The 24,039-nt window shown below is 43.0% G+C and overlaps 1 protein-coding gene across 4 annotated transcripts in view; it reads left to right on the top strand.

Annotated features, from left to right (window-relative positions):
* Positions 1–24,039, top strand: part of Ntrk2 (neurotrophic receptor tyrosine kinase 2) — a 342,416-nt gene that overhangs the window by 43,233 nt on the left and 275,144 nt on the right. For all 4 annotated transcript variants that reach the window (XM_028863139.2, XM_028863143.2, XM_028863146.2 and 1 more), the window contains exons 6-8: positions 8,274–8,410; positions 9,489–9,621; positions 10,562–10,867. In XM_028863139.2, coding sequence (XP_028718972.1) covers positions 8,274–8,410; positions 9,489–9,621; positions 10,562–10,867 — 576 coding nt within the window. The remainder of the gene's footprint in view (positions 1–8,273; positions 8,411–9,488; positions 9,622–10,561; positions 10,868–24,039) is intronic.

The raw sequence follows: 24,039 nt of genomic DNA, 5'->3' as shown, positions 1-24,039 counted from the left end.
GGTGCACTATGCTCACTATACTCTGTGTTTTGAATGGCAATATGATCTTCATGGGTTAATTGTTCCCCATGTCAGTATGAACTGACCTTTGTATCTTATGACTGTTTTGATTTGAATCTAATTTGTCACATATCAGAACAGTGACAGTTGCTTGTTTCTTAGTTCCATTTGCTTGGAATTCCTTTCCTAGCCTTTCACCCTAAAGTTGACCCCTTCTTTGATGAAGACATACACTCTTGGAGGCAACAGCTAAAGAGGTCACTTTTCAGTTGAGTCTGCTGGACTGTGTCTTTTGATTGGGGTAATTGACACAATTGATATTTATAGTTATTGAAAGATATGTATTGAATCCTGTCTTTTTTTTTTATAGTACTTGGGGTTTTGTATCTCTCCCCTGTGTAACTGCTGTTCGTGTGGTTTGTTCTTTCCTATAGCTTGCTGGAAATATTTATCTTACTCTTTAGCCCGGAGGAGTCTTTAACCTGTCTTCTCTAGGGCTAAGAGGTCATGAATTCCTTTAGCTTGTTTTTATCATGGAAAGTTTTTCTTTCTCCTTCAATTATGAGAGATTGTTTTGCTGGGTGTGAGAATCTGGGTTAGCAATCATTGGCTTTCAGAGATTGGAAATATATTCTCCTAAAGTTTTAAGGTTTAGAAAACTTTAAAACCTGCCTGCCTTTTAAGGTTTCTGCTGAGGATGTTCCGTTCAGGTGAGTCTGCCTTTGTATTTGACCAGGTATTTCTCTCTTACTGCTTTCAATGTGCTTTCTTTGTTTTACATATCTAGTGTTTTAACTATAAATTGCTGGTCTTATTTATTCTCAGTGCCTCCTGTGCTAGGGTTGGCATTTCTTTCAACAGATTTTGTGTGTGTGTGTGTGTGTGTGTGTGTGTGTGTGTGTGTGTGTGTGTGTTTCTATACTAGGACTTGCACATCTAGAATTAGTTTATTGATTTGCCCTTCCTTTCTTCCATTCTTTCCTTCCTTTTTATCTTTTAAAATTCAACTTACTATCCTTCTTTTGGTGGATGCATTTACTATGTCCAGGAGAGGACTAAGTCATAGGAGAGTCTAGGTGCTATTCTCCTCTGTGGGATTGGTACTTAGGGCCAACAACTGTTTCCCCTGAGTGTCAGGTATGTCCTGGGAGCAGTGGGGCTCCCTATCCCTGTAGACGCCTCGGGCTTCCTCCCTGAGCCTCCAGCTTTGCTCACTGTAGAATTTAGTTGTAGCATTCCCTGCAAGCCCAGAGACCTCTAACCCCAGGCCAGATTCAGCCCCACCAGTTTCCACTGCTCCTGTGTGTCTATGGGCCTTACCATGTGTCAGCCCAGGTCTCCCCTCTGGGTCTGCAAGTTACACATGGCATGGCATGTGATTGGACATCAGAGGACAGTTTATGGGAGTCAATTGTCTCCTGCCAGAAGGAATCTGAGCCATCTCACCAGTCCCAAACCACCTTATGAATGAAATGTTTGTGCTGTTGAAGAGGGGCCCTGTTATGAGAGGGTTGACATTTTTCTTTTCTTGGCTGGACTGGGAGGGTGGGGGTGTCTAGTGTGGCAGTTACACTTTCAACCTTGTATTCGGCTCAATCTTAGTGCCACCCTAAATTTCCAGTGACATGCCTGTCCTTATTGAATTGAAGAGGGTCTCGTTTCTTCTCTTCCTTTGACTTTGTACTGATTAGTCAAGCCAGGGGCAGGGCTAAGAGTTTAGCACCATTACTATTAACAGTCAAGTGGCCAACAGTGTTTACAGAGGGTCCCCACCTGCAACGATGACCATCCATTTATTTGTGCTGTGACTCAACCCCTTTAAGCTTCAGCAAACACGGTCATTATGAGGTGGCAGATACATTCCTGCAATTTCCAGATTAGCTGGATAAGGTGGTGCAGTGGACCAGCTTTCTGAAGAACTGAAATGGATCCAACAAATGGATCCTAACTCGGATGGGTTGTGTTGATATGGATTTTGAGGGGGTGGGGCAGGATCAAGGAAGGTCCTCTCTATGCTGCTCAAGCTGGCTTCTTATAGCAATCCTTCTGCCTTATCCTCCTGAGTTCTAGAGTGGCAGATGTGAACCACCAATACCAGCTTCTTTTAGTGTTTTAAATAAAATTATTTCAAATATTTTCTGTTCAATTTCTGCACACTGCATCAGTCTTTTTCAATAGAAGCTTTTCAATAATTTCTTCTGGCTAACTGGATTTGTACTTCAAATTTTAAATACTAAAATTATGGCTTAATATTATCTAGAAGGAGGCTATGCTTCAGAAAGCAATGATCCATTCTAGGTAAATGATAGAGTTAGGAAAGGCGGTGTTTCTCTGGGTTATATCAAAACAGCCCCTCGGATGCTAACAGGCAATTGCCGTAAGAGTGACTGTAAAGAGGCAGATCTGCTTGCTGCTGTGGATGCTATATAACACACCCTTGGACGGAAATTGCACCTGCCTTTGGCTTCTTTGTTATTCATAATAACAATTTCCATTTTCAATTTTTCCCAAACTTAGTGTAAGTACTCCTTAAAACATCATCCACAAAATAAGGACACGTGGTGATGAAGGTTGGGAAAGGTCCATGCATGCCTGGAAGAGAGGCCTTGCTCCCTGGATTGACTGATGCCAATGATTTGTTTCTATGGTTTACTTTCAGCTTCATCTATAGTTCGTAGTAGCACACCTCTGCTTAGTGCATAGCAGGACACACCTTCTTTTGTTCGCTTGAAACCAGGAAACTCAGTTGGTAACGGTTCTGCATTGTCAGCATTCATAGATTAAAAGGGAAAGCTGTTCTGATGCTCAGTGTGGAATCTCAAAAGCATCTTAAGATGGGAAGAAAACACTTCTGCTTCTGTGTCTTGTTTTGTTTGCTTTCACTTTATTAGAGATTAGTTTTTATTTTTGAAAATGAAGCAAAGCCCACAGGGGTCAGTGCTTTTCTTTAGCCTTTTTAGAATGTCAAACAAAGCTGCTGAAACTCTTGTTTCTAAATTATCTGTCAGTTGTCACTTCTATACCGTGACTCACAAAAGCTTAGATGTGTAACCTCCAGTTTGAGCTTAGGAACATGCATTTTTAATTTTCTGTCTATTTTTTTTTTTGCAGCATGATGTAAGCAGTTACATCTAAACAGATCAATCTTATTATGCTGGCTCCTTTCCTGTGCACATATCTCTATATCTATCTATCTATCTATCTATCTATCTATCTATCTATCTATCTATCTATCTATCATCTATCTTCCTACCTATCTGTATGTTTTGTTTGGTATCAAACTGGAAGGTATGCCCCAAAGATAGAGGAAGGTCCAGATTGTTTTTTCCAAAGTAGAATCCTATGGGTTCTTTATGCACAGAGAGAAGGGGGTGTGGAGGGGCAGCTGGAGAGATGGCTCAGTGATTAAGAGCACCAGCTGCTCTTTAAGAGGTCCTGGGTTTGATTCCTGGCACACACATGGTGGTTCACAGCCATTTGCAGGAGATCTGATGGCCTCTTCTGGCATCCATGGGCACTGTGTGCATATGGTGCACATACATACACTCAGGGAAATCACCCATAAACATAAAACAAAGTAAACTGATATAATTTTTAAAAGAAAAGAGAAAGGAAAAGATAAAATGTAGACAAAATCCTAACTTACTGGCTGGTTTTATACCCATGGATGACAAGCTAACATCTAATAAACAGAGCTCAGAACTGCTGGACAAGTTGACAAGGCACACCAGCATGTCTTCATAGTGAATATTGACAAATACAACAGGATTTTCTAGTTAATAATCCAAATGAGCAGAGACGTGATTTTCTCCTTTATCAGAAACGTGCATCCTATGTATTCTGGACCAGTGGTTGAGGACCCTAGACTTCCCATTCAGATTTTTTTTTTAAGATTTATTTATTTATTATGTATACAGTGTTCTGTTTGTATGTATCCCTGCAGGCCAGAAGAGGGAGCCAGATCTCATTACAGATGGTTTTCAGCCACCATGTGGGTGCTGGGAATTGAACTCAGGACCTCTGGAAGAACAGCCAGTGTTCTTAACCTCTGAGCCATCTCTCCAGCCCCCCCCATTCAGATCTTAAGAGTCACACACATGCCATCTCTGGGTGGTGCAGAGCCAGTCAGATCTAAGGGGGCAGCTAATCATGCACTGGTGAAAGCCATGGGCAGATATGGGGGTCAGCGATGGCTAGCAAGCATCTGTTTAGTTTCAACACTTGCTAAGCTTTAGTTTCCTCCCTGGGAAATACAGACATTAATGTATTGTCGGGTGTGTGGGGTGACTGCAGGAGAGTCCTGGAGACGTTTAAGATGGAGTCAGTGCATTTTAAGAACCTCACAGAGGACAGTCATTGCTGTTACTCACTATCATCAAAATGAATCAGCTGCTTTCAAGGATTTGGCATCTGGATTGAAAAATTTTAAACTGGATTTAAATATTTTATATTGTGTCAAATTGCTTCAAAGAAACTGACAAGATCACAGTTCCAACAGTCTCATACTTAAGTCACCTGTGGAGATATAGGAGCAATGGTGGCTCATGTTTGGTTGTTTCTCAGAGAAAGACATCTGAGGGTTGTTACATGGTAATACATACAATCACCCAGTTTTCTATAGCCCTCTCCTTCTCCTTTGCTACTTTTAATCTTATATTTGTCTCTGCCTCATGCCCCCATCCCTACCACACATGCATGGGCATCTTAAGTTATTAAATTCTCCCAGAACACACTTTGTGGAAATTTTGGTAGAAGAGATTCAGGCCCCTGTTAAGTTTAGGAATAACAGTTGTAGAAACAAAAGCCTAGTAAACAATTGTCTAACACCCTTTGTCTAAACCGCTTCTACTCAAACTGTGGTCTGTGGGATGAGGAGAATGTTAGAGACCCAAACCCTCTGTGTTCAACCCATACTGCCTGGGGAAGAGGCTGTGTTTTTGGCAAGGTCCCTCATTTTGACTAGCTGTTTTTCTGTCCAGCTTACAAGGCAAGTGAGCATTTCTTTTCTGAACAAATCCAGGTCAAGAGCATTGACATGGAGGTATTCATCTGCTGGGGATGCTGGCTATTTCTCATCTCCAGTGAGATTCTCCTTGCAGAAGGGAGATGGCCTGGTGTTTGCAATCAGGTCTATCACAGTGTGTTAGCAGCTTTTGGAAGCGTTGTTGGGCTTTGCTGTGTGCTTGTGCTTATTTCAAATCTTATTAAGCCAGGAAGTAGTGCCTGGCAAGTGGTTTATCCCGCCTTGGCGATCCATGCTTCCCAATTCATTTTTATTGTGCTAATTAAGCCTCAAGTGATATTTCAAGTACAGATTGTTTTTTCCATGATTGGGTCTTGGCCAGCACATCAAAGCTGGAGACAGGTGCTCACTCATTTGCAGGAGACTTTACATTTAAAAGATCTAAGCTTAGCCAATTTTGCACAGATTTCTTTGGAAACTCCTATGACAGGGCAAGACGATTAGTTTATAATAAGGAGACTCATTCTTCCTTCACAAAATAGGCACAGAACTCTTTTCAAATGAACCAGATTTTCAGATCATGCATAAGATATAGTATGCATGGTCTGTGCAAAGATGAATGTGTTCAATGTACTGTAGTGTTGAAGGCCCTTTATTTTAGATTCAAATCTCAGTCTACATTGTCTTGGGCAGTGTTGAAAGATGTGCTTGACTTTTATAATACTTACAGACTTCATTAATTAAACAAATACAAAGTATATGTCTTCAAGGTTATGTATAAGGATTCAATAACACTGTAGACATAAGAATGTTTACTTTAATGAGCACCCAGCAAATGTTGCTATTGCTACTACTGTAAATAAACATCTTCAGGGTTGTTAGTCATCTAAACTGATGTTTGAAAAGAAATACTAAACCAGACTTTATGGGAATAATTAAGATTATGATGCAGCATATCCTACCAAAGGCCACTTTAACATTTCTCTGCTCAGAATATCTAAAATAACAAATATACTTTTAAAGGGGAGCACACATCCCAAAGCTTTGTAGTTGGGGTACCCAAAACGATATCTTTAGGCTCCATAATTAGGATGGGGCTAGGGGAGGGAGTAGCATCTTTGGAACACATTTGACTCCCAAGGTTACCCCAGAGGCAGTAAATAAATCTGTAAACACGAGGAAAATGGAGCCAACAAATACCAGAAGGTATTAGCTGAGAAAGCAAAGAAATGTGCAGTAACTGTCAGAATGTTGGTCACCAAGTGGTGCACGGAGAAATCCAAGGGAAAATGGGACTTGTGCATTGAGTGTAGTGGCACCATGACAGACAGTGGCTGAAAGCCTGCTGTGTATTCACAGTCAACAAGTTTTTGCTCTGTGTGGTTCAGGTGATGGGACCCTCTTTCCTCAGGAGAAAAGTAGAGATGCAGTCTATAAAGAAAATAAAACAAAGAATCTGAGGAGTTTCAGGTAGATTTGAGGATATGGCATTCATAGAAAACACGACGGGTTTACATTTCTTTTTTTTCATATTTATAAACTTTTTCCTCATTGAAGCAGGGCATTGAGAGAATGTCCAAATCCTTCCATTGGGCTGAGTAATTGGAATGGTCTCTTTCTCAAAATGATATGAAGATAACTAGATAGATTCTATGGGTTTTAGATAGTTCAGCTCTTAATAAGGTTTACATATCATGGTAAAATTTATTTCCTCAGTAGATCATGTGACTTCGCAGCATGTGGAAAGATACAAAGACGGAGCTGTGCTGAGTCTGGAGTAGGCAGGTGGGAAAGGTGGGGCACAGATGGGCATAGTCTCCAGCTCTCTCCTGGCAGGAGAGCTGCAGGTAATTCTACAACTGAAAACCCAACAAATAGGAATGCAAGTGTAATATTTAGTGGGTGGCGATCAATAGTAAAGAAATGCAAGCAGATGAGATGGGTGCTTCTGGGACAGGAGGCAATGCCAGCCGGTGGGGCCAGACTACTCCTCACACAGTAGCCTGAGTAGTTTTAATAACAGACTTTATATGATTATAGACTCTCTAAATGACAAGGCTACTTGTTAGGCTAAAAATAAAGAAAATGTGTAGTTTTAAGAAGTTACCTGGACCACACCACTAACTTGAATGGTATTCTGCCTTGATCTGCTTCCTAATTCACACAGTTCACACGAATGAGGCTTAGTGTCTGAGGCCTGGTCTTTGTTTTCTGTGCTTTCTCTTAACCATCGTTGTGTGCTTCGTTGCCTTGTGAAACTTGGGATAGCCTGGGCCTCTTTGAAACCACCAAAATATCTAAAATTCCTCTCTATTGGATGCTTTTGGCAAGGGTACATTCCAAGAAGGTTTCAGAAGTCCATGAAAGCCAGATTTTTTTTAGGGTGTCCTCTCCCAGTGATCAGAACACTATGAGACACACCATGTACAAATATTGTGTGGTGTGACGTCAATACTAAAGAACAGGGTCTTAGCCAGTGAGGGCTGCTTAATAACGAAAGGCTCGTGTATCACACATGGCAGTCTGGCTGCTGGCAAATAGGTGTGTTAATTATAATTTAATAGTGATTGCAGATGAGCTGTCTTTTCTGACCTCCAAGATGCTTCTTAGACAATGTTCTATCACAGTCTTATGAGACTTGGCTATTGGGGTGATCATAGTCCCTCCAAATAGTCCTCATACCAAGTAGGGGGGCTGCTTTTATTGGCAGGACCAATACATTGTTAGTCCTCCAAGCCCTGGTGTAGGAAAAGGTTGCTGTGATTTTTGGCAATGAAAGGCAGTGTGTATATCTGGGAGGAGAGATGCCTGAAGAAGTGAAAACAGCAGGAATTCAAATAAAAAACTGTCTAGCTCTTGAAATATCAGGTATAAAAACCACACCACTGAAATGCTAAAAAATATCTGTAATGTTCACAATTTGCCCTAACAACAAATACATTTAAGGGTTTTTAAGTTTTAAAATAAAGAATTTTTCAATGTGATAAGGAGTCATATAACTTCTCATCATTAGTATGAACAAGATAGTCAATTTAATTAATAATAATTAACTCTAACTTGACGTGGAAAATTCTAACACGGACATAGTTTGAGTTTCATCCTTGAGAAATCTTTCAAGCTAGTTCCTTGACAGTCTGATTCTCCTGAACTCTTGGTCTGATGGTAGGTTTCTAGACTTAAAGGAGTTACTGGGGCGGGGGTAGGGGAGGGCGGGGTAGGGGCGGGCTTCTGTGAACACGTGGGTGGTCTCTCCGTTTGATTCTGGCTCTAACTCTTCCGGTGTATTTCTGTGTGCTTTTCTGTTTTGTAGGTCTGCCATCTGCACGTCTGGCTGCCCCTAACCTCACCGTGGAGGAAGGAAACTCTGTCACACTTTCCTGCAGTGTGGCGGGGGACCCACTCCCCACGCTGTACTGGGATGTTGGGAATTTGGTTTCTAAACACATGGTAAGGCTTGTGTTTAGTTCTGTCTCCTAGTGTGACAATGGGGAGATCGTATTGAGCATACTGATGACCATTCTCTTAGATTCCTTTTTGTTGCTGTGATAAAAGGCCCAGACAAACGTGACTTAAAGGAGAAAGCATTCATTGGGTGCCCAGTTCCAGGTTCCAGTCCATCATAGTTGGGAAGTCACAGCCTCAGGAGCTTGGAGGAGCTGGTCACATTAAGTTCACAGTCAAGAGCAGGGGACAGTGGATTAATGCATGCATATATCAACTCATTTCTTTTTTTACCAGTTCAGAATCAAAGTAGTATGACTTGCATTACTCACATTTAGGATGGATAATCCCACTGTAATTAATCTGGTTAAGAAAATCTCTCACAGGTTCACCTAATCCAGACAGTTCTTCTTTGAGATTCCCTTCCCTGGTGACCCTGCATTGTCAAGTTGCTGGTCTTTACCAACCATCAAAACCACCCAATATTTTATAGGCCCACATGTAGGCATTTGAAATGAATTTTTGATGTCATTTATTCTCTATTTATCCTTAGTTAGACAAGGCTAATTTAGGATTACATTTTAGTTATCTGTACACATCAGATTGGAGGAGAGTCTTCGGATAATAATGTGTTCTGTGTCATTCTGAGCACAGATGGAACAGTTCTGTAGTCTTTGCCCTTGGAGGAAGGTGGGTAAGAATTCAGGAACTCAGTCAAACTCAACACGGAGCAATTGAAATCCAGAACAAGAGACTATCTTACTATTGCTTGAGTCTGGAACCTGCAAGAAAGCATGTGTAAGAGAGTGTGTATATATGTGTGTGTGTGTGTGTGTGTGTGTGTGTGTTGTATGTAAAAGTATGTAAGTGTGTGTATGGTGTGTGCAATAGAGTGTGTAAGTATATGTATGTATGTGTGGTGTGTGTGAATGGTGTGTGTAAGTGTGTGTGTGTGGTGTATGTAAGTATGTATAGTGTGTGTGTGAATGGTGTGTGTGTGTGTGTGTGTACTCCATTTCAAGAAGAAAAGTTGATACTTTGGGATCAATTCTAATCAAGGTTTTCTTTGTCTGTTAATTTGTAGAATGAAACGAGCCACACGCAGGGCTCCTTAAGGATAACGAACATTTCATCTGATGACAGTGGGAAGCAAATCTCTTGTGTGGCAGAAAACCTCGTAGGAGAAGATCAAGATTCTGTGAACCTCACTGTGCATTGTACGTAGTGAGAGCAGTGTGTGTGTCCACAGGTGGTGACTGTGGTGTCCTGTCTTTGTCGCTGGCTGCTGAGGTTGGGGACACAGAGTGTACCCCAGGGGACACACACAGAGTGTATCCCAGGCTTGTGTGTGCTTAACGGGGGTGTCGGCCCCTGGTGCTCGTCCTGAGTAGTCTGTGTAGAGACCACTCGCTTGTGCTCAGTTCCCCCAAGCATAAGGTGCTGCATACATTTAAAGTCAGATAATTGCCAGGCTGTTTTTCAAGCTTAAATTAGACCTCAGACATTTCAGGAATTAAAACATGGACATTTAGAATCTAGTAAAATTGGATCACTGTAATTCTGCACATCTAAAAGTGTATTTGATATTCAGCAGCAACAGAAGTTGCAAGGTTTTCACACTCCATGCTGATCAATCAGTGACAATAGCAACATTCACTGTGTTCATTAGCCTGATACATTTTAGCGTTTGTTCCATGGGATCAGAGATTCAAAGAACATTTCCAAAGTCATTTTAAAATATAGTGATTTTTATAGCTATTTTAATTATTTAAGGAAGAATTGCTAATGAAAAAAGTGTCTCTTGTTATTTATGATGAATCCACATAATATTAAGATGTATGTGTGTGTGTGTGTGTGTGTGTGTGTGTGCGCACGCGCGCCTGAACAAAGCCAGAGTAAACATCAACTGAATACTTCCTACCACAGAGTCCCGCTGTGTTCTGTGAGTCACATGTGGAGTGGGGTAAACTGCTCTCTGAAGCTCCTGGTAGGGAGTTAAATAAGTCAGACGATACAAAATGATTGACCTAGAGTTACTGATTGTGGGTTTTCTTAAATTAAGTGATGGTTAAATAAGAGCCCCTTCTAATGACACAGAACTCAATGGGGAGGATTCTGAGCCTTCTGGTGCTATTAACTCTTTCTCTTTTCATTTAGTTGCACCAACTATCACATTTCTCGAATCTCCAACCTCAGACCACCACTGGTGCATCCCCTTCACTGTGAGAGGCAACCCCAAGCCAGCTCTTCAGTGGTTCTACAATGGGGCAATATTGAATGAATCCAAATACATCTGTACTAAAATTCATGTTACCAATCACACGGAGTACCACGGCTGCCTCCAGCTAGATAATCCCACTCATATGAATAATGGAGACTACACTCTCATGGCCAAGAACGAGTACGGAAAGGATGAGAGACAGATCTCTGCTCACTTCATGGGCCGACCTGGAATCGATTATGGTGAGTACCTGAAGGTTTTACACCTGGGGAAAGGGCAGAGTGGTACAATAAGTGACTGGATTTGAAAGCCGCCTGGCCTGGTTTTAATGTAGCTGGCATTGGTGATACAAGAGATCTGCTCCTCATGGCAAGTGTGGAATGTAGAGTGTAGACAGCTAGGAACTTGAAGACCTAGTTGAGATGTTGCCTCTTAAAGGCCACTAGTCTAAAGTGATTCATTGGGGGAAGTTGTGTCAAGGAAAGGGACTAGTGTGACCCACAGAAGATAGGGGATGAACAAGTCTGAGCAATGATGAAATCCACACAGGATTACAGATGGAGAGCATTGGTAGATCATGAGAAGATTATTCTTATCATCATCTCCATGTTTGGTGAGATCTCACATCAACAGTGCCGCGTCCCATGAAAAACCAAGAACAGAGTCACTGGTTGGCTCATAAAATATTCAAGAGTTATTTTTGACCCTCATATCCATTTGGGGTCAGAATCTCACCTTCTTATTTATGGGTTAGAAACCAATACCGTGGATCTTGCTTACTTGGCTGTGGTGAGCAATCCTTTTATCAGAGGAGGAGAAGGCCCTGCCTGACCAGAAGGAAAGCTTCTGTCAGGGCTACAGTGATGGAGTGACAATTGTCACTTCATCTACTGTCCTTCAGAAGCGTGTCCTGTCCACTCTGTCTTGTTGCTCAGGTGATTGCTCCATTGTAGGGCCAGCTTGCTTTGCCATGTTGAGACCTGTGTGTGATTAGAACTCTTCACTATAATGATGAATTAGTCTATGTCACAGAAGTGATGTGGCAGAGCAAAAGGGAAAGAGAACCACGGAGATTTGGAGCAACAGCCTGTTTGCACAGGCTGTCCCCTGCAGACTCAGGTGTAAAAAAAAAAAATAACTCTAAGCTGTGTAATTGGTTAATTCTGGCTCAGCTCTGGGATTAAGATCAGGTGAGTGTTGTGGGCAAAGGTGATCCATGCAAAGCTACCTTCCCTCTTGAAGTGAATTTGTTCAATGATAAACAAGAGGACAACCATTCTCTTTATGTAAGAACCTCCTATTTCCTTGGTATTTTCTCAGCATCTTCTAAACATACAGGCTTCCTGAGCATGTTGAAATGTAATTTGAATTATGTCAGTTTGATTCACCAAAGCCCGACAGGAGTACAGGAAACAAGGAGTGATTGGAAGCACCACCCAGACGCCCTGGTTGTCGTCGTCATTCCCACTAAATCTTCCTCTTAGTTGAGAGCTGAGCTGCTTGCCTGTGTTTGCTGTGGAAAATCTCCAGATGAGCGAGCTTCTTTTTTGTCTTTGTGGGAGCAACAGCTTCGGAACAAAGCCAGATAGTCCAACTTGGGACCGTGGTTTTTGTTTGTTCTTCAGTAAAATTTTTATTTGTGAGTAATTTTAGATTTATAGAAAAGTTGTAGACAGAGTTTCTAGAAACTTCTGCCCAGCCTTCCCAGTGTTGACATATTCTGTTACTGTGATCCATGTGTCACATGAAGACAGGGCACTGGTGTGTTACAATTCACTGAACTGTAGGCTGTATTTGGATTTTGCCATCAACAGCCTTTTGAAGCTCTTTGGGGTGAAACTTGATTCACGTGAAGGTGCAGAGTTTGAAAGTTCTGAAAAGCAGGTCTTTGAAATTCACACATGAAGGGCTAGTTTTAGATGGATTTTGATGTGTTTTCCTTTGAACGTTCCTCTGTGGTGCTGACGTTTGACTGAACTAAGCTTCTCTTACCCGCGTGGCCTCATTTTAATGCACCAAGTTCTTAGTTTTGTATTCTGGCTTGATTGTAATGGGGGGGGTTTCTCTCAATTATTAAAAAAAAATTTATAAAAAGTAAAAATTCAACTAAATTTTTAATATATTTTATTTGTGCATGTGTGCACGTGTGCGTGTGTGTGTGTGTATGTGTGTGTGTGTGTGTGTGTGTGGTGAGTGTGGAAGTCAAAGGACAACTTATAGGAGTCAGCTCTTCTTTTCTACTACTTGGGGCCTGGGGATGGAATTAGGTCATCAGGCTGGACAGCGGGTGCCTGGGCCATAAATTAAGCTAAATGTTGTAAAGTTGTTCTTTTTCCTCCGTGTTCCTGGTCCTCACTTACTTGTTTTTATTATGTCTTTAAAATAAAACCATGGGGCAGCAAAGATAGCTCAGGAAGGTAAGCGTACTTGCTGCAAAAGTGGGATGACCTGGGTTCAAACACCCAATGTCCATGTCAGAGCTAGTCATGGCCTCTTGTGCTTGTAACCCAGTGCTGGGGAGCAGAGACAGGTGGATCCTGAGAGCTTGTTGGCCAAGCCACCTGACTAAAAGGGGGAACTTCAGACTCAGCGAAGGACTCTGTCTCAAGACATAAGGTGGAGAGCGATGGAGGGGGACACCTGAAGTCCCCTTCTGACGCCTTCATTCATTCATGTCAGCAGCACAGACCTACAAACACTGAGCATGCGCATGGATGGGCACACACACACTAAAAAAGGAAAAGCAAGCAAACTGTTAATATCTGCTTTGAGAAAAGACTGATTTATTTTTGTCTTTAACTGTTTATTCAAAGGCCAGCAATCAAGGAATAATAAATGAAAGAGGAAGTTATGGAGACTTGGTCTTGGGTGACATTAGATATAGATGACCCTGGTGGGCCATAAACCAATGTGACTAATTAGAGATTGACCTCAGTCAGCTGTGGGATGGAGTCTTGCTGGGTATTTATGAGATTCACTGTCACAGCATTCAGATAACAACTGTCCTTAGATTTGATTTCTTTCGTTTTTAACTACCTGAAAATTAAAGAAACAAATAAAAAGAAGAAGAAATATAACCATCATATCCCTGGTGGTGCATTCCACATTAAGGACAACAGAAGGTCAAGTTTGACTTGTTATTCCTTCAGCATTTCTGCTGTCATCAGGTAGTGATTTGTGACGGTTAGCGCTCACAAATCTTTGTGGTGAGAACTAATCTAATTTCACTGGTGGCATTTTTGCTGATTATAAAAAAGGGAAGGAGGAAAGTCCAAGTCATAAGAGCAGCCCTGGTCCATCTGATGTTCTGGTTCCCCGCGGGGTGTGTCCCTCATTCATCTTAGCTTCCTTAGATGGTTGCTGTGCTGAGGGGTTTATTTTAGGAGACAGATAATGAAGAATACAGAAAGAAATCAAAATATAAATAAAAACAAAAATTCTCTACACCAAAAATTTGCAGTTTGAATTAGACAGACAGCCTGGGCATAGACAGAATTTTTAATCACGATTTCTGGATAGGTGAGAACACTGCCTGGTGTCAGACATTGTGCTTGGGGGAGGGTTGTGCCTAGAGGAGCTGCCGGTTACTTAGGCCCAGGGTGCTGTGTGTAAGATCTGAGGGAGTGAGGTTGGCACTAGAGAGACTCAACATAGCAAGGTCTCTCTAAAATGTCTTCGACCTCAGCATCTGTCTACAGGGACCCACCCAGGGTGCTGTGTGTAAGATCTGAGGGAGTGAGGTTGGCACTAGGGAGACTCAACATAGCAAGGTCTCTCTAAAACGTCTTCGATCTCAGCATCTGTCTACAGGGACCCTCCCAGGGTGATGTGTGGAGTGACAGATGCTGTCTGATCTTTAGGTGTCCACAAGACCCAGTGCCTCCAGAGGTGTCAGCTGCTGAAAACCTGGCCTAGTTCGTGAAACGGGACAGAAGGAACTTTGCTAGGTTCCAGACATTGCACTCGGCCATTTTGGGTCCTGCCTTTAAGAACTGAGCCCAGTTCTGGCTAGTCTGGCCTGTGTTCAAAGTGGAAGATGCAGCTGCCAGCTGCTGAATGAAATCGAGAGAGCTACAGTGTTTGTCTAGTGCACTGAGGGGCACAGCTTCTGGAAATCACGCTAATTTTATCTCATCTTTGGTTTTTCACTGTCCTTGTAAAATCAGCTTCCAGGAGCAGTTGTCCTTGACTCCAGCATGGTGGTCTTGCTGTGTGTTAGAGTCAACTGGAAACTTTCATGCAGTATTTCTGCCTTAGTTCCGTTTAGTGACTGTTCCTGAGGCTTGACCTTAGCAGTTCTGACTTAGTGGTTCTCAGGCTAGCCTTTGGCATTTCCCTTTTTAAGACATTCAGGCAGTAGCCAAGGGTGAGCACCTGATCTGCAGGAGAACCCTGAGTTATCTGCTCCCGAGTGGGCCACGGCAAGAATTCCTGTTAAGAACCAGTTTGCCATGGTCTGGAGAGATGGCTCCACAGTTAAGAGAACTGGCTGCTACACCAGAAGACATGGTTCTATTCCCAGTGCCCACGTGGTGGCTCACAACTGTCAGTAACTCCCATTCCAGGGGATCCTATGCCCTCTTTGGCCTTTATGAGCAGCAATGTATGGCAGACATACATGCAGGCAAAACACCCGTACACATGAAGATAAATTTAAAAATAGTTTATCACATCAGAGGTAGAAATTAAGACTGAGTTTGATATCATGGCAAGGTTCGCTTCCTTCTTGCCCAAGTTCAACTGGGGGTTAGACCTGAAACGTAGCTAGAGTTTTTCTGGTCCTGCCTGACCCAGTCAGGACAAATCTCTCTCACCTGCTAGTCCTGCAGCCACTCAGACCCAACCAAGTAAACACACAGAGACTTATATTACTTACAAACCGTATGGCCATGGCAGGCTTCTTGTTATCTAGTTCTTCTATCTTAAATTAACCCATTTCTATTAACCTATAAGTTGTCACGTGACTCGTGGCTTACCAGTATCTTAACATCTTCTCATGGCGTGGCTGGCAGCATCTCTCTGCCTCAGCCTTCCACTTCCCAGAATTCTCCTCTCCTTGTCCCACCTATACTTCCTGCCTGGCTACTGGCCAATCAGTGTTTTATTTATTAACCAATCAGAGCAACACATTTAACATACAGAACATCCCATAGCACTGGGAATTACTGAGGCTTTAGCCCTCTTGTTCCCCAGGTGGGTGGAGTGATATAGAGAAGGAGGACAGTCGCTTGGTGACCTTAGACTTGATAATGTTCCACTGCATCAATGGACTTTTTTTCCTGGATGTCTTTGTGTGTTCTTGCAAAATCTTTTTTTCTGTAGTCCTCCTGACAGGAGCAAACACATCTCTACTTTAACTAGCAAGATTAACTCCCTTTTCCACAAGGGAGTTTCACGTTATTGGGGTCCTTCTGTATTTCCAGGTAGCCTAGGACATGCGAGTCCCCACAGACTTTCCCTTGTTGGTGCCATATGGTCCAAGGGGAATACCTGAGATCCCTGAAGCTGACTCCTTGAGGGGTACAGGTTGAAACAAATGCTACCCACACCCCATGGCCATTGTCAGGCCTGGTCCTCCACGCCTGCCTCTTCTAGGGAACATAATGGACACCCTCAGTGTGGTTCTGTGGGGAACTAGCAGGTGAGAGCAGTTCACAGCACTTCCTGAAGAACCTGTAGTAATTCTTTCCTTGTTCTTCCCCCGGAACCACTTATCACCAGAAGATGAGCTAGATGACCCGGGTACAGTTTTCAGCCAGTTTCTCTGTGAATTCTGCTTCTGAGAGCCTCACGTTCACTTTGATGCCAGTTACTAAAGCCAAAAGACTGTTTTCCCATTGCCCTGTGGTGGAATCGGGGCAAGTTCGAACCACCTGTTAGCTCTCCCTGCAGGTCTGAGAAACAATGCAGATGCAGTGACTTCTTAGAACTGTGGTGGCAGCCACTCGTCTCAATAAAAGAAAGTGCTCAAACCATCGGTCAGCAATAAGTGAAAGGCCCAACCTCCGGTTGCTTCCCCAGCTTTCCTCTGTGGATGCTTTTATCCTGGCTCTAACCGACAAACTTTGACACCCCAGTATTTGGCAGGACTTGCTGAAGATATGTAGAAAGTATTGGTGATGAGAACAAAGGAATTTCTTGACCACTTCCCTTTGGTGAAAGCCACTGATCTGAGAATAGCAAGTGGGGTAGATGGGACATTTGAGATATGATTTGAACTTCTGATCAACTCCTATTCCTAATATCCCTCTAGAGGATTTTTTCAGACCTGGTATCTGAATTTGGGATCTTTTTTTTTTTTTGAGACAGGGTTTCTCTGCGTAGCTTTGCGCCTTTCCTGGAGCTCACTTGGTAGCCCAGGCTGGCCTCGAACTCACAGAGATCTGCCTGCCTCTGCCTCCCGAGTGCTGGGATTAAAGGCGTGCGCCACCACCGCCCGGCCACTGAATTTGGGATCTTAAGTTTAGTTTGTGCTCTTGCAAAAGGGTGCTTTGGCATGGAGGAGAACCTGAGTTAGGGTTTCTCATCTGACTTTATTCCCATATCTGAGCCAGAATTGACCAATTAGAGAACTTAGAGCAATTTGTTTTCACACCAGAGTGTGGCTTTCTCTCTTTGCAGGGGACAGTTTCAGTAGCTACTTAGAAGGCAGCCGTGGAGCCACACATGTCTGAGGGTCTGGTGCTGTACCCAACAGTCAACAGGCAGGCATTTGTTCCCCTTTGGCTTGGCACTGAACAGAGAGAGCAGAGGCTCCTGCTTCTCACCTCTGCTGGCACAACTGGGGGAAAACTCTGCCCTCAAATGCTTCTGTTGCACACTGGGTTTTCCCTCCCTCTTTGTTCAGAAGCTTGGACTCAATGGGACTTGGCCACTTTACTGTGTAAGCGCTCTAGAATCTACCATTTAAAGAGAACATATAGTCAACATTTATCTCTAAGGGTGGGTGAGGAGGAACTCCTTGTAATGTCTGAGGTTGTTCCCTTGATGTATTCCTTTTTGGAGTGGGCCATAGATATATGTCACTGTAAGCAGAACCCACTTCATATTTTTATAACATTTTTTGCAGCCGTGGCCAGAGAGACTTTGCTCTCAGGATTTGGGGATCTAGATATTGCTTTGTTTTATTGAAAAATTGTTGGGTATGCTGCCCACTAGCACCTTCTGACTCCAGTAAAACTTTGCAAGGTATAGACCAGGATTTCCCAAACTTTACTCTGTGTGCTAAACCCTTGGGGATCCCGCTAAACTGCAGCTGTGAGTGAAGGGGTATGGAAAGGGGCCGGTGTCCTGCATTGCTATGAGCTCCTGACCTGCTGGTTCATAGACCATTCCTTGAGTAGTGATGATGCTTCATAAGGATCTGTGGGAGGAGCTATTCAAACATCCTGCCAGAAAATTCCACTGATTCATCCAGGAAAGCCATTTGTAATACTGATTAAAATGATGTCCTACGATTGGGTTTGCAGCAAGCAGGATGAATTCCACAGGTGGTCATGAAGGCTTTAGAATGGGTGGGGGGAAGGGTGGGGAAAGTGGAGACATACAGACACGCATATCCTCCAGCAGGGGGATAGTTGAGGCGCCTCCTTGACTCTGGTGTATCCTATTTAGCTTACAGGCCTGAAATAAAGACTCATCTCAGATGAACTTGATCCCGCATGTGGCTGTCATTGGAATTCAATCCCACATATAGAAAAATCTCTTTATGAGCGGCCAAATGTTCATGGAGACAGAATAGAGACCAGAAATAACATGGGTTTCTTTCTAGGGAAGCCTTGAAACAAAAACTAATAGAAAAATAACTTACTTTTTGCCACATGGAAGGAATTTGGACCTGTCGTGAGTAGCTTCTGACTAAATAGCAAAACTTCCGAGAGCACTGAAGGTCAGGTGTTTCTTGCGTGTGAGCACGCCGACTGAGCGAAAGTCATCTCATCCGTCATCTCATCCACGTCATTACAAAAGAAATTTAATAAGTTCAGCAGACTTTGCCAGAGCACTAGATGGTGACTCTCTTGTTTTCAAAGCTTGCAGTTCTCTGGCCCACTCATTCAGGAAGAATGTCACAGCTCAGAATGCTCATTCACACAGCAGTGGGAGTCAGTGACTTCTGCTCCCTGATTCAGAAGCAGTTGTCTCTTATGCAAAATGCATGTCAGGGACAAACTATAAATATTGGAAGTGTTTTCCCACAGTTTCTTCCAGTGCTGTTTTGTCAAAAGATTCATGGGGTGAACTGGTACTCTCTCCACAGCGCTTAGAAGGCCCCAAAGCAGCAGATGTAGGTATGTTGTGTTTAGCCCAGGAACACACTGAGTAAGTGTCTCTCAAAGTTAGGAAGAGTAGAATGCAAAGTCGTGCTATTTCCTTAGGCCAAAAATCAGGACCCATTTCTTGTCCTGGGGCTGAAAGTGCAGAGCTCCACATGCTTTCCTGCCAAAAGAAATCAAGAATATGGTTTAGGCACAAGCGTGTGATAACCATGCTAGTTAAGCTTCATCGTTACAGTTCTTTGCATCTCCAGAGTTCTAAGATTAATTGCTTAGACCTTTAGAGGCTCTGGAGTGCTTTCCACAGCCATGCTCCTACCTTCCCTCTTCCTATGGAAGACCCTGTTCTTACAGGAAAGAGGAGATTCAATGCTCTCAGCAAACTGGTGGCTGAGAAAGGAATAAAACTCTCATGTTCTCATACTCTGGGCTCAGCCTCCTCTGGGGAGGGGCGGCCTGGCTATCAGAGGCTGATAACACTGTTGATCTAAGGCAAGGACTTTCCACTAGAAAAGAATACGTGTTTTGCTCTTCCTATCACAAGGGATTCTTTGGAATATTTTTAAAGATCGCAGAGTCTGCAAAATAAAATTAAAGGAAAAGACTTGTTTGAAGAGTATTTGAGGGTCTGGAGAGAGGTAAAAGCATGTATGACTCTTGCAGAGGACCCAGATTCAGTTCTCAGTACCCACATGTGGCTTACAACCATCGGTAACACCAGTTTCAGGGGATCCGACGCCCTCCATTGACCTTCACAGGCACAGCACAGACGTGGTGCACAGACATGAACGTAGGCAAAACGCTAAGACATGTAACAAGTAAATAAATCTTAAAAATTAAGGGCGTTAGAGAGACAGTGGCTTAGAAGAAGGAAGTGCCCGTCCTCCCGGCCCCTGCTGCAGTTTTCATCTTGGTGCAGAACACAAGATGGCTGATTTCACACTACCTCTCTCTCCCTTGTTTGTTTTCTTACCCCCTGAGACTAGGTTTCTACTGAACAGCAGAATCTTGCAGTTTAACAAGTCATAATAATTTATTCAGACAGATTTCCAGAAGCCCAAAGATTTGCTCATGAGGTGTGGTTGATACTGGAAGCTAAAATGGAGCTGAGAGTGCTGGTGTGCACACCTGTAATTCTGGTGTTAGGAGACGGAGGTTGGAGGATCACTGCATGTATGAGGCCTGCGTGAGTGAGACACCACCTCAACAACCCCCCCAATCCTAAAAAACCCAAAGGGCAAAATGATAAACATAACGAGAGCGAGAAGGCAGGACCTTTAGGTTACTTAACATGTAATGAGAGTGTTGGTAAGTGTTTTAGCTTGATTGAGTCAAGAAAGAAAAACCATGATTTGATCTTGGCCATTTGCAAGCCTCATGCCCTGAGCACCATCTTGTGGAGGCACAGGCACCTCCAGTTTATTCTGGAGCTTTGATGTCTGTGCCCTTCATACAGCCAACTGACCCTTTGTAAGTTCAGGCCACTCTGGTCCTCTGATCTCTTCCTATAACTCCTGAAAGCAACCCCTCAAGTCAAAGCAAACATGCCCACAGCACCTGAGAATGCTCCTTAGGAACCAGCACTCAGGCAGGAGATCAGCTTGTCCCTGGTCCTCAGTTTCTTTTGGCTGTGATACTGGCATCTGACCGTGGTGCCATTGCAGTGGCTGCAGAGGAAAGAAACAGCTGCTATGGACACAGAAGTCCAGGGTGAAAGGAGGTGCCTGGATTTCCATATTTCCATGTTGGACCTTAAAGCACATGGGCTGTATGAATCAGGTCATTTCCCACTTGATGGGCTGGACCAGGGTATGATTGAAGAAACCACAGATGCTTCTCCAATCCCACCGCAAGGCTGTGACTTGGGTCTGATGCTCTTCATCCATCTCTTACTCGTTTTCTCTTGGTGGAATTGTTTTCTCATGCTTGTCTTGCCTCATTTATCTACCAGTGCTGAGTGTCCACAGCAGTCCCCAACTTTACCGCTGCAAACTGTATGTAAGAGTATAGAATGAACATTATTTAGATTTCAGTAAAAGGAACCAGTTAGAAAATAGACTTTAAAATAGTTGGATACTCAGGTGTGGTGGTGCATGCCTTTAATCCCAGAACCTGTGAGTTTAAGGTCAGTCTGGCCTACCTAGCAAGTTCCAGGCCAGTCAGAGATACACAGTGAGACTCTATCTCATAAGAGGAAAAAAAAGTGGAATATTTTCAATATTTGTCTATTGACAGAAGTGTAAAGACAATTGTTAAATTATTTTCATGAACTTGAGTCCATGTGTGCCCCAAGTGCCCAGACTGAGCCACTTCTGTGCTGTAGAATGTGACTCACTAGGTCTGGTTACAACATCAACCAAAGTGGTGATGTTGTTCCTGCGCCTTCTCGTTGCCGGGACCATCCTCTCACCCCAAGCTTTATGACTGACAGTGGAAGGGCAGTGACAGGTCTCATGGATCTGGAAGAAGGAAGTTGGAACAAGAATACTGTCTTCAGCAAGTTCGGATGTGGCCTGGTTGTTTTGTGGTTGATCTTGGTGGCAAGGACATGATGCAGGATCATGAGTCTGGAAAAATGCACTGTCATCTAGGTTGTGATCTAACTGTTTATTTATGATCCTACATGAATCTCTACTTTTCCTATATCCAAAATCTGCTTTGTTGAATTTATTTTATGTTCTTGGATCTTCCTAAGCACTTTGTGTGAGGAGTGTTTGGTGGTGTTCCCATGTGTGAGAATGTTTGGTGGTGTCCCATGTATGAGGAGTGTTTGGTGGTGTCCCATGTATGAGGAGTGTTTGGTGGTGTCCCCTTCTGTCATGAGGTTTATCACATCTGGATATCACTTATAGTGATGGAGGCCATTGAAATTTATGGTTCAAGTAAACATGACTCAGATTCTATCTTTTCAAAAATGGAGCTTTAGGTTTAAAATTAAACGCTATTACAATCCCACCTTGTGGGCTAATGCTCTTGTACACTGTAACGATTTGTCACTCTTGTTGGTTTAATAAAATGCTGATTGGCCAGTAGCTAGGCAGGAGGTGTAGGTGGGGTGACCAGATCAGGAGAATTCTGGGAAGAGGAAAAGAGCTGGAGTCACCAGCCAGACACAGAGGAAGCAAGATGAGAATGCCGAACTGAGAAAAGATACCAAGCCATAAGGCTAAATATAGACAAGAACTATGGGTTAATTTAAGAGGAAGAGCTAGTTAATTGTAAGCCTGAGCAATATGCCAAACAGTTTTTTTTAATTTATTTTTTATTTTTTATTTTATTTATTTATTTATTTGTTTGTTTGTTTGTTTGTTTGTTTGTTTTTCAAGACAGGGTTTCTCTGTGTAGCTTTGCGCCTTTCCTGGAACTCAACTTGGTAGCCCAGGCTGGCCTCGAACTCACAGAGATCCGCCTGCCTCTGCCTCCTGAGTGCTGGGATTAAAGGCGTGTGCCACCACTGCCCGCCAAACAGTTTATAATTAATGTAAGCCTCTGTGTGTTTATTTGGGACTGAATGGCTGCGGGACCGGATGGGACAGAAACTTCCACCTACACTACCTCTCCCATTTGTGGGATCCATAAGGATTTGAGAACATACAAGGACATTAACTGCTCCCAGCATTCCTAAAACAAGTCCTTGCTCTTTTCTTGTCTCACTTTGGAGTCTTGGCTTGAGTGTGCTTAGGGTGGTGCTACAGCCATGCTGGGTTGGCAGATGTAGGAAAAGGATGAGTAGGGCTTGGAAGAGGGTTTAGGGGCAGATTGAAAGAAGAATCACAGGCACCCAAAGTCTCGTCTAGAGGGCAGAGGCCCTAACAGACTCAGACTGTGTGTTGAGAGGACAGTGAGAAGACAGCAAAGGGTGGAGGATCTGAGAAAATAGCTGGAGGAGCAGCTTGAAAGATGACTTGCTCCCTTGGAGGTATGGAACTTTTCCCCAGCAGGGAGTCAAAAGCATCACCGTGGAGGACAGCATTTGGTGTGAGGGCTCTCCAAAGGGAAAAGGCTTCAGAGGATCAGTGGATGTCTTACAAATGACCTCAGGAGGTGTAACTCTGGGACTTTTCACTGCTCAAGTCACCAGATGACCCCCAGACTGCCTGCAGGGCAGCCCACAAGCCATCCCTTTTACATGGTATTATAATTCCAAGGAGAGATATTTTGAGTTATTTCAAAACTAATTCAAAATGATATTGGCAGTGATAAAAGTCACCAAAACGTAATTGAAATTTTCTTGAATGATTGATTTTATGTGAATAAACAAAGTGTGGTCATAGGTGGCTGCACGGGTTGTATACGGTGCATTTGTGGGTGTTGCTGTTCACACAGACTCCAGTGACTGGTGCATAGAAAGGTGCACTGTGAAGCACATAGCCACCCATTTAATTTCTCCTCTGGAAAACAGAAATTCTCATACTGAACTACAATTCTAATTTGAACACAAGGGCCATTTTTCACTTGGTTATTCATTTAGACCAGCCTTAGTTATTATTCACTGGGGAACTCGTGAACTGAAAACTAGCATTTCTCACTTTGTTTTGATGTTATTTTTCTGCTAGGGGCTCAAAAGTGAGATGAAAACTGAATAAGCTTTATGGCCAGAAGTTTTCCTGTTGATAGGCAGAGACTAAAAGTGTAAGGAGGCACTGAGGGGATTAATTTTTCAATCACTTAAATGTTAGCATGAACTGTATTTCCAAGTTCACTTTCTTACAGACCCAGGCAGCTGTGCTCACAGATATTTTGATCAAATTGGTGATTTCACAGCCATGCAAATGAGAAATCTGTTATATGTTTGTATTTATATGTGCTTGAAAATTTAGTTATAATCTCATACTAGTCAATGACTTTGGTTGGGGAATGTATTTTATGTTTCTGTGTTGTTAGGACAAAGAAACCCTAGACTTGTCCTTGTTCCTGGAGAGGAGGGTAGAAAACAAAGCATTCCCATGAGGCTGCTGACATGACCCAGATGGAAATGGTTCTGGGATACATGACCTGACAGTAACCCCCGAACATCAGAGAATAATAGAAGTGCTATGAAAATTACCATCTTTGAAATAAAAATGGCCAAACTATGGTTAGCATGGCCAACCGTATAATGGAAATAGAGCAGGAGAAGTGGCCAAAATGAGCTAACATTT

This window comes from Peromyscus leucopus, chromosome 5 (genome assembly GCF_004664715.2).
Source record: "Peromyscus leucopus breed LL Stock chromosome 5, UCI_PerLeu_2.1, whole genome shotgun sequence".
Classification (NCBI taxonomy): Eukaryota; Metazoa; Chordata; class Mammalia; order Rodentia; family Cricetidae; genus Peromyscus; species Peromyscus leucopus.
Note: the sequence above shows the minus strand (reverse complement) of the source record. Positions and strands in the feature narration are given on the sequence as shown.